Genomic DNA, 11,457 nt, shown 5'->3' with positions numbered 1-11,457 from the left:
CATACAAGCAACATAACTTTGATGCTTTACGAACACTGAAAGACTCAAATATTTTGAATCATTTACCTGAAGAAAAGTCCATGTTCAAACTTTCTGCTGGCAACTGCTGGCAAATACAATTTTTGCAGATGCAATCCCCAAAGACGTAGAATAAAATAGTAACACAAAATCAGAGCAAGGTTTTTAGACAAAGGCTGAGAAAGGAGAGCTAGAGAAAAATTGGTGAATCAGATCCAGTAAGCTTAGATGTAAATCTCACTAAGGGTCACCTCTCTAGGGAAATATACTGGCATTACTCTCTTGGTATAATTATGCTGCTACAATTACACTATTGTAAATTACTATGTTTCCAAAGCAACATATCAGGAGCAATTCGACTGAAATCAACACCATAAGGAATAGAAGAATCAATTCACCATACCCAGTTGTCTCTGGACACTGAATTACTGGGTTGTTTTTTCCTAGGAAAAACAATGGAAATAAATAAAAGATGGACATAAATCCTGTAGTAATAAGCCAAAATAACTGTAATAAAATTATCTTCTTATGTTTAAAGCAACCTATTTTGAAAAGAGAAAGGAAGTCTGGAGCAATTCATTATCTTTGTTGATTTACTCCAAATGTTCAGAAATTACCAGCTGTTTACATTTGCTAGTGTATAGCTACACTGAGTATACCAAGCATCAGCAGGGGTTTGGTGCCCTCTTACGTTTTATACAAACAACTTCAGTGACTGCAAACACTTCTTGGTGATGGATCACTTGTGAAGGCTTCTCAGGTTACAAACTGTTAAGAAAGTTAAGTGTCAGCTAAGATAACTAACTACTTAATGCTTCAGAAAGGTTAATAACCACTTTAAGGTGGTGAACTTAATAACAGCAATGAGCAGGTGCACAGACATACTGGTGCACCTTCCCCCTCAGCTTTTATTGAGACAGCTCAGCCTCACTAAACTGATCTTGCATGGCACAAACCTGATTCAGGCTTCTTTTGGTTTGGCCAGACAGATATTGTTAATCAATTCCTGACTACAATAACACAAAAAAATAGGCTGGTTAGCATCACAGAAAAATCAAGATGAACTGTATTAATAGACCTGGCCTTACCTCCTGGGAATGTCATCTAGTTAACAATCTAGGTACCTACCCAAAGAAAAGGATCAATTAAAAAAAAAGCCTGCAAAGTTGGAGACATCAACATATAGAATATTCCTATTTCCTTTACTTGGATACTCCAGTGATTACTCTTAGACTTAGAAGTTGACACCTATTAATTAAAATTATATTTTTGGGGGATTCTAGCAATCATGTTTGCTTTCTTGTCTAGTTAACACTGTAGTATGTTATTTTTCTTCTTGTGCAAGTATTTCTAACCCGTAGAGAAGTCCCTTCTTGATCTTCTAAAAACTAAACAGATTGCTTGGTAAATCTTTTCTGGATTCTATGTTAGGAAGTGTTTTGTTAGTTTGTTTTTAATTTCCCTATTAGCATGAAAAGGGTATACAGTTTACTTTTTTTTTTTAAATACTTGGCACTTATATAACTCATCATCCTATTTTACTAATTACTCAGAGGAAAACATCTGGGAGAGATTTACGTGCCTTTTTGATACATATATTAGAATGCATAAGAGATGGGCCACAGAAATAGTAATGTATAAAGATAACACGGAATTTTAGATTACATTTGAATGTTGTTATCAGAAATTATTAAATACCTTATTAAAGTGCTGAGGACCCTGTATTTAGAAAAGTAATCCATTGCAACGGAATGTATTGATATTAGTACAGAAATAAAGCACCCAAGCCTTTCATCATGGGAAATTATTTATTTTATCAAATTATCCTACCATGCAATTTTTCAGAAATCAGTTTCAAGATGATACATAAGAAAACCTTCAGAGAAGTAGCAAGTTAGTGCACAAATCAATCACTTTCTCAGTCTGGTCATAGATGTAGAGGTAAAAAGGAGTCTAAGAATCTCATACTAGTTGATAATGAGCATCCCTTCTTATCACAGATACCCAAATGCCTAGAGGCAAGGCACATTTTGGCACCATGGCCTACTTCAGTAAAGCCTGACAAAACTGGATGAATGCTGCCCATTTCTAGGGGCTGAAAAAGCCCATGTAAAAAGAGAGTTGAGAGCAGATCCATGCAGCAAACATAACCTTGCAGAAATAACTTATTCATCAACATCCAAAACTGCACTACTCCTTTACCGAACATGGAAGCATGTTCCCAGAGAGCTTTGAGTCCAGTTTCAAATGGACATGACAAAGGAAAAATAAATAAGGAGAGGATGTGGTGAGGAAGGATGGATGTGCGTGGACCCCTTACACCACCAAGATACACTCAAATATAGTTAATGATATTACAGTAATATTTTTAAAAAGAAATCCACCTCGTGTAGGTGAGAAATAGCTAAATTGCACACAGAGCAGAAATCCCTGAGCTAGTGGAGACCTAGTTAGAAAATCCCCACAACACACTGCAAAGCAATGTGGACCTATCCATCTAGGTCTAGAGGAAGTACTGCTACTTTTTCAGCTAATAAATATTGCCTACTAGCTCCCATTCAAGACCATCTGAACGATGGATCATATTTGCCAGGTATAACCCTGAAGTTCTGGTTTCAAGACTTGCAGCCAGGTCAGATCCACTTTTGTTATCGTGGATGTAGCCAACAACAAAGCATTTGTATTTAGTGCATTGATCTCAAATAGCACTGAAATCAGGCCATCAGGCTCCGCAGCTGAGTTACCTTCTAGAGAACATATGAATCTGACTTTTCTGGGCAGTTTTCAGATTGGCTGACCCAGAAATTTGTGATCATAGGTTGAAACCTGCCAAATTAAGATGCATTTGCTTTTGATAACATTCACTGAAGTGGATATTTCCCATCGGAATAATTCCATTTCCCATATTCCCTTTCTAAGGAAATTGAAAAAAAAATTGCCTCTCTTAGCTGGTAATTACCATTAAAATAGTCTACACAGTAGAATAAGTGTGTGGAAACAGCAAAAATCCTCCCAAATGTTTCAACGAGCTAGTAGATAAATATGGAATGTGGGTCCACAGCTTTACAGAGGTAATCAGTTATCCACTGTCTCTTTTCTGCCGTGCATTTTCCACATCCCATTTCCTTATACCCATTTCCATCTGTGCTATAAAGTAAACTAATTTAAAATCTTGTAACAACATGTAAAGAAAACAGAACCACTGTGGACTGGGAAGGGAAAGGGACAGCATTTTTTAGGACAAAGCTTGGAGACATCTGCTAAGATTACAGTGTAAGGAACTTAACTCTAGACATTAACGGAGTTGATGGAGTCTAAGTGCTGGATATAAAACAGCTAAGAATTCCCAAATCAAAACAGATGCACTGCTGTTAACTGACAGAACCTCAGTAAAATTGGGAGAAAATCATGTGTCTTCCAGTCCCTAACATTGATTAAGACTTTCCAAGCAAACTGCAATTTATCTTGAGGAACTTAAATTAGTTGAACTTCAATATGTTCCACTATGAAATCTTATGGAAGAGAAAACTCATGCTGATATAAATCATATCAGGTTAAGAACTGATTTAGTTAAGAATCAGTACTTGGCTGCTGTGCTCATATTTTTAATTTAGTTTGAAGTGTCTGGTATCAATTTAACTTAAGCCTATTAGAGACTCTACCACTTATAGCTAGAGCTGAAAACTTAGATTTCAATGCTTATGTCATTAACCACCTGGGCAGATGCCAGTATCAGCACTGACACCAGTAACCACCAGCATCATCTTCAACATCATAATGCATCCCTGTTTTCAGTGTTGGGCAGCATCAGCACAATGATAACAAAAATCAAGTGAAGAAACATTAAAATGAGGTGCTCACTTCCCAGGAAATCATTTATACATTTCTTTCAGACAGTTCTGACCTTCATTTAACAACACACACAGGCTAAGTAGAGGAGCCCCAAGATGATCCCTTGCATTTAAGAACAGCAGCTGTGTTTGTAAAGTTTTATGTAATAAAATTAAGATGCTTATCAAAGTAATTTTACAATTGCCAGCAATAAAAGCAAAAGCCACCATAGTATGACTAAAATAAATAACAGCTGAAGACCAAGTACTTCTCCAGGACTGCAGAACAGCTAGGACAGATTCTCAGCTCTACAGTTCTGGGAGCACAATGTTCTGTGCTTGTCTAAGGAAACATAAGCCACAGAAAACTCAAGGAAATGTGGTCATAGGTCTTGTATGTCACAGAGCTTGTGCCACAGCAGTTGTGGGAAACCATCAGCTTAAGGGTATGTATTTTTGTACTTGCTGGGCTCCAATCTCTGCAACATAGACTGCTCCACTCTTCATGTCTACATCCACAAGGTGTGGTTTGGTTTCATCTGCCAGTTGGATTGTGTTGACCATAACACAGTCCCCAATAGAGCCAACCGGTGGTGCCGCCAAGATTGCTAACCGGTTGATATTCAGCTGAGCTACAATCAGGTATTTGTAATTGGCAGTAAATCTGTGAAAGACAGAAATACATTTCTGAATTATGAACGCCATATGACATCTCATTTTAACACAACCATGCGCTTTAAAACAAAACCTCCTTAATAGTCAAGGTTTTGAAGGCTACAACAGACTAAATGCAGTGAAACATGGAGAATTAACTTGTAAGCCTTGCTCTACATGTTGCTGCTCCTTGAGACAGATTATGCTACAGAAAACTCATTCAAGGCAATCTCTTTTCCTGCAATAGCTGCAACAGTAAGGTCAACAACACACAACTTGGAAATTAAGTTCCCAATCCTGCATTCAAATCCATGGGTCTTGTTATAAAGCCGGGATTTCCCTGTCTAGATGCAACTGTGCTGATCTTTGGATGTAATCAGGGCCCCGCACCTTCCTTGTCATCAGGCATTAAATATCAACATTTTAATTCACCAGTAAGAGTACACCTTATTTATGTAATTGCATGCTTCTAGAAAAACTGTTCAACAATACCTGACAGAATAGGGTCCATCTTCTGAAAAACAGCTGCTCCAAGACCCAAGCCATTCCCCTGTAACTTTATCAAAGACTTGGATTCTTTTGTTGTCTCTGTCTGCAACCCATACCTGTTAAGAACAAAAATCATGGCTGTTCACAAATAGAACAAATCAAACGCATTAGTTTCTTACACGAGCAAAGTATCCTGTAGTAAAAAAGTACCTCCACATTCAAAACTAAGTAGGTATGACTTCCAGATATAAAACAAAACCGCCGCAGTCAAAATACACAAATTATTTTATACTACTTTAACAGAGAAATCAGTGCCTTCTCTTCATTTTTGGGGCTATGATACGGATGTATTTAGTAGGATTTTTTTCCCTCCCAGTAAGAACATATTCCCACCTATTTAATTCTAAAGATTAGAATCTTAGTCTGGTACCTGCTAACAATTTGTTTTTCAACAGTGGTCTCATTTCATGATCCAGGCCTATGATGACTGTCTCTGCAAACACTCTAATATGCCTAATAATACTATAAATATTGAGCAACTTAAACACTAAGAGCATTTTCAGCATGTTTTGTCTAATCAGTTTTGCGGCGCCTATCTCTGCTCCACCCTGTGCTAACTGGGTTCACAAACACGGCAAGCTAGCAATACCATTAGACAGCTCCAGTGAAGGACTCTCTTGTATTACAATCATTGAAATTTTAGCTGTTGACAACTCATCAGCCTGATAAGTAAACTTCATGACTTTTCTAGGATATCACCGAAAAGGGAGCAATAAACAAGGCGACCCGAGATCTTCCATCACTATTTTAAATGAAACACTACTACAGCAGTCTCTTATATTTCTTAGGAATTGACAATTATTTCTAATCTAGGCTGATGCTCAACACCATGTTGGCAATAAAATCGCAACCCATCACAATTGCTGTCTTTGAATGTATACTCATGGTTACCCTTCAATACGAAGCGGCCATGATGTCCCTCCTCTTCTCCCTCCCACCCTGCCAGTTTTGGCAGAGAAGTGATTTTTATATATGCTTCTTATTCTGATTCAGACAGCACCAGCAGAATTAACTCAAACCAGTGATTTCAGGTGTTTTAGTCAAGTAATTTTATTTTCCCTGAAATAGATTAAGGAGTGACCACACAATTCCTCTATCAGAGCAGCAGGGCAAAAGCCAGACTATGATTAACACCTGGCAGAAGTAGACTCTTGAATGCCTTGAGCTGCAGGTAGAAAAGGACCAATGTTCACAACCTAGCCAGAGTCACCTTAAGCTTATTCAGAATTTCCAAATATGAAATTAAAGTCCCCTGAAGAAACATAACTGCTTGGGTAGATATTTATTACAGAACATAATTCTCCTGTACTCTCACAATAGCAACCTGTTAGAAACTGCAGGAGGAACAGTCTATTGTTGCACGTACACTGACAAGGTAACCAGTCAGAATCCTTGCATTAACCTTGCAGCCAGCTACTTTAGTAGCATCTGCAGCGTGAAACCTCAGCTTATGACTGCTATCACGCTGAAAACTGTAACCCACATAAAAATGACCCATATCACAACAGCTCAATTAAAAAGAAATACAATTTGTTTTGTTCAAATACATGTAAACAAGTCTGTTGGAAGATGAAAAAAAAATTCTCCTTTTATTCTTTACCCGTCCAAAAGGATCCACTGTTACACTGTGAGGAATCTTGAACTGACCAATGCCAGTCCCATTTGTTCCAGTCAGCCATATCTCTTTGTAATCTAAACAGTGAGCACCGTGAAAAATAAAAATAGGAAAATTACAGTAAGAAAACAACAAATAAAATAGCTTTAAATCATTCCCTTGCAAAGTTACTTTGAGTAATTTTTAAAAGGTGGAATTTCTAAACCCAGGCTTTTTAAACACAGTACTACTGATACATAAACCCAAGAAATAATGAAACTACTAGAGGAACTACTGGATTGTTATTAGCGGTTTCAGGATTCTGCTTACAGAAATGTAGCCACTAGTCCACAACAGCCACAGTCCAAGGCTCTGTTTGGCACTGTATTAAAAAAATTTATTTTTTTATATATATGTATAAAAATATATATATAAAGACAGTTGGTTGATTATGATATTAATTTGTTTTTCTAAATTGACTTTTTACATTTGTTACCTGGCAGCTTTGTTTTAACAATTTACTATTTTGCAAATGAGGTATTAGCAAACCGACTGTTTTATGATAGTGCAAAGGAGAAACAGTAGCTCCTCCACTTTTCCACAACTGCAGACAGGCACAGACTCCTCACTCACAGGCCTAACCAACACTGACCATCTAACTGGGAAATATGAGCAAGCTAATTAGAATCATGGAATAATTTAAGTATAAAAGATCTCCAGACACCATCGGGTCCAACCTGCTTCTCAAAGCATGACTAGCCTTGATAATAAATCCAACTCTGAAGTTAGATCAGATTGTTCATAACTCATCAAGTTTTGAGCATCTCCCAGAGTGGTGATTGCACACCCTCTCTGGGCAAACTATTCACTGCCTGATCACCCTCACTGTGAATCCTTCCCTCCAAAAACCAAAGTAGAATTCCCCCTCTTGCATCTTTTGCTCAGTGTTCCTCATTCTTCACTGTGCATCTCCAAGAAATGTGTGGCTCTGTCTTCTCTAAGCACTCCCATTACTGACTTGAAGACAGCAATAAGAATCCTCCTTAGCCTTCTCACTTGAAGATTAAAAAAACTCATTCTCTCAGCCTCTTGTCATAAATGATTAGGAGATTTCTCCAGAAGTGACAAGCAGTAAAACAGGACCTGATCCAACGAAGTCTTCAAACTAATGTTAAATAACAGCTCTACCTAGTCCTCGCTTAAAAGTATTCTCAAGCTGTGCTATTTAAAATTCAATTTTCAATGGTCAACTACTGCGGAAGTTCATTTTTCCATACCGTTAGATAGTTTGAGCAATCTGTTATTCATTCCTCCATCTCCATCCACAACATAGATATCTCCACTTTCCTCTACAAAGATCTCTGCTGGTTGATCAAATTGTAGGGGAATCAAACTTGAACCAGCATTACCTGGCGTGCCCAAGATCTGCATAAGTTTACCCGAAGGGCTATACTGTTTCACGGTGTGCCCATATTTCCCTGAATTAAGAAAAAAAGCGCATAAACATCTTAAAACAAAATGCAACTATTACAACTCATTACAAAGATTAAAGAAGAAAATCTCCTGATACTCATAAGTGATATTAATAAATCAAACAGACAAAATTCTTTAGTGAGAATATGACTGTGGGTTAGTAAATCCATAGGCTACAGCAATATTCACCATTGTATTAGGGCCACCAAACCTAGGACAGAAGATTAAGTCTAGCCAGAAGATTTTCTTTTCCCCCTGATACTTCTCCCGGGAAAAAAACCCCAAAACCACAAAAAACCTAAACAAAACAAAAAACTTGCTTACTAAGTTCAGAAGCTGTAAGCAGACACACAGCACAACTCATGAACCTTCAGAGTATTTTATGCAGCCCCTGAAAAGTTTGTTCATGGCAAGAGAAGTACAAATCTGTCTCAGATTTGTTTGAGAAACTTAAATAAATGAATTGTTTAAAGTAATATCTGCAATATTAGCATTTTCTTCCCCACCTAATACTTCTCTCATTACCACCATGCATACCTGTTCCAACATCTGTGATCCATACTGAACTATCTGTTGCAGTGTTCAATACAAAGATACCATGAGGCATTTCAACGGTATTATTCCAGGAGTAAAGAAAATAGCCTTCCTCTGAGAATACAAGTACCTTTGGTATATTATCTCCCCTCTGAAAAGGCAAAAAAAGGTCTATTAAGAAAACTTATTAAGCAAGTAATCATATTTTTGAAAATTCCTCTTCGTACGGTTTTTGCAATGTTTCATGAATCATGGCAAGTCTCCTGAGACTGCCTGCTAGATCTCACTTTTTCCAGCTAGAAGAGAGAAAGAAGGGCCTAAGTTTAGCATGCAAAACCTTCCATTCATTCTAGACTTTTAACTTAAATCACACAGAGTCCACTTTTCAGAGCAGCCAAGCTCCTGCAGCTATCTTGGTCTTCCTCTTCAATCATGTTTTTATGTTCTTGCTGAAAAATATGCCAAGCATAACACAAGCATGAAAAACTGTGACTGTACTTACTAGCTACATGGCACTCAAGTACTTATACTGTGCTTTATAATTAAATCCCACCACTTTCCATGGAGATAATGTCTTATCCATGACCTAGGGATACCAATGCATGCAACTGGGTAAAGCAAATAATTGAACTCCAATTACTGTAACTGGCTGAAAGAGCTGCATGTTTTTCATTTCATGTGACAAAGGCTGAAAGAGTAGAAGGGGACTAGTCAGTTGCCCCAGAAACACACTTTACCTTACAGTTAGAGAAAAAGCTACTGTAACTCAGTTAAGTTGGATCACGCATTCATATCACAGAAATGTAATGCTTTTAAAAGCACAAGCAACTATGGTCCTAGAACCGCTTTAAAAATGGATATAGCAGAGATAACTATACTTATATTTTCACTAATTTTGATACAATAATTATTCCTATCTATATATACACACATACATATATATATCTCTCTCTCTTACTCTAAACAAGACACTTTAAAGGCAAAAATACACTAGGTTAACAAGGAGAAAAAGATAGTATTCTCACTCACTTGTCCCACATAGACCAAACCATGAAGAGAGTCAACAGCAACACAAAATGTTTGACCAGTGAAGTATTCTGGAATTTTAGGCCAGCCTATGTCCAGCTTGTACATCTGTTCCTGTCCCTTCCAAGAAGAGAAGTAATCAAATGCTTTTAAAACCTGAAAATACAAAAATAAATATCCATTAGTAGTTAAATCCCACAATGGTGGGATCAGAAGAACCAGCAGTAGAAAGTAACTTTGTCTGGAAGCATCATAAATTGATTTATTCAATTTAAATTAAGAAGACAGATAAACAGAAATAGGCGTGTAGCTAGGGTTTTGGACTGCAAATGGGAAAATTTTGACAAACTGGAAATTAGCTAATGAAGTTCTTTGGACTGGGGAGCTCTGGAATTAGAAGGTAAAAAAACCCACACCCTGAAATTTCTTATATCGAAATTGCTATTACTATCTGTAAATCACACTCCAAAATGAGAAAGATAGTAGAGAAGGTTCCAAATGCAAGAGAATCAATAATCACTTCAAGAAGATATGAAAATAAGAAAAAGAAAAATCAGAACTAAGGGAAAATACAGGTCAAGAAAGAAAACTGTATGTCAGAAACGGGGATGTGTAAGATAGCAGGAATGGTGAAACTCAGGTCAATGTATATATTTTAAAGGATAATGGAAAAAAATAATCTTCCACCTTTTTGTTCTATTTTTCCAGCAGAAGAACGGAAGCTAAGCACAGCTGCGCTGCGGCAAGCACTGGATTGAGATCTAAGGGCTGAAACAGGAAGATCAGGCTAGAACTAAGAAATAACAAGTGGTGCCCCTGAAGGACCAGGGCCATTTAACATTCCTGTTAATTGCCCTGCCAGAAGTGGCGGTAAGTTGATGAGAGAGAACTAGGACCCGCTTAAGAAAGACTAGACTATCATGAAGGAAAACCGAGAGTAATTAAGCAGGGAGAAAATCCGACAGTAAGAAGTGCAAAGTTATTCACCTACAGATTATGAAGTTTTTCCTCGTTTAAGCAGAGCATATTGCTTGGAAACCCCTGAAAAAGAATCACCCAGCGTACGCATTTATCTCAGAAGGGCTGCAGTCACATAAACAAGCCTCCCCCTAAAACGACGTAAGGCAGAAGAGGCGCGGGAAAGCACAGGACGAACCGGCCCCCGGGGCCCCGGCCGCCCCCCCGCACTCCGGCGGGTCCCCACGCAGACTGGCGACAGGCAGGCAGGTGCACCACGGCCCCGGCCCCGCCGCCCCCGGGTGCACTCCTCCCAGCCCGCCGCCAGCCCCCTCCCCCGGTATTTGCCTTCGGGCAAGAAGCCGTAACCGGAGGGCTTGCACACAGCTCAGCCACCGGGCTGGCCCCTGCCGCTTCCCGCGCTTCGCCCCCTCCCTCAGGCCGCGCCCCCCGCCCGCTGCCCGCTGCCCACCTGCGAGCCCCAGAGCAGGGCCAGCAGGGCTAACAGGGCACCGGCCATCACCAGCCACGGCCTCGGCGGCCGCTTCCGCCTCATGGAGGCCGGGACGGGGAGGGGCCGCGGCGCGGGCGGGCGGCGTTGCCATGGCAGCCACGTGACCGACCCCCCCCTCCGGCCTTCGGATGGCCCAGGAAAGGGGGCCTTGTCCCCCTTCGCCGCTTCTCTCGGCGCTGGGCTGCCCGGAACTGTGCCGGCTCCGAACGGAGCGGCGGCAGCAGAGAGGTAGGCCAGACGAAACGCTCAGCGTTTCCGCGCGACGCCCGGGACCTGGAAGAGGGGCGAGTCCGCCTCCAGTTTCCGCC

The 11,457-nt window shown here is 39.6% G+C and overlaps 1 protein-coding gene across 1 annotated transcript; it reads right to left on the bottom strand.

The window, feature by feature from the left end:
- Positions 1-1,903: 1,903 nt before the first annotated feature.
- NHLRC3 (NHL repeat containing 3) lies at positions 1,904-11,206 on the bottom strand. The gene is made up of 7 exons (XM_059819210.1): positions 11,108-11,206; positions 9,682-9,834; positions 8,656-8,803; positions 7,923-8,123; positions 6,652-6,743; positions 4,995-5,107; positions 1,904-4,512 (listed from the first exon to the last, which is right to left on the bottom strand). The coding sequence occupies exons 1-7, from the start codon at positions 11,189-11,191 to the stop codon at positions 4,284-4,286; spliced, it is 1,020 nt and encodes a 339-aa protein (XP_059675193.1). The 5' UTR covers positions 11,192-11,206; the 3' UTR covers positions 1,904-4,283.
- Positions 11,207-11,457: the final 251 nt, after the last annotated feature.

This window comes from Gavia stellata, chromosome 1 (assembly GCF_030936135.1).
Source record: "Gavia stellata isolate bGavSte3 chromosome 1, bGavSte3.hap2, whole genome shotgun sequence".
NCBI lineage: Eukaryota > Metazoa > Chordata > Aves > Gaviiformes > Gaviidae > Gavia > Gavia stellata.
This window is presented reverse-complemented; position numbering and strand designations above follow the sequence as displayed.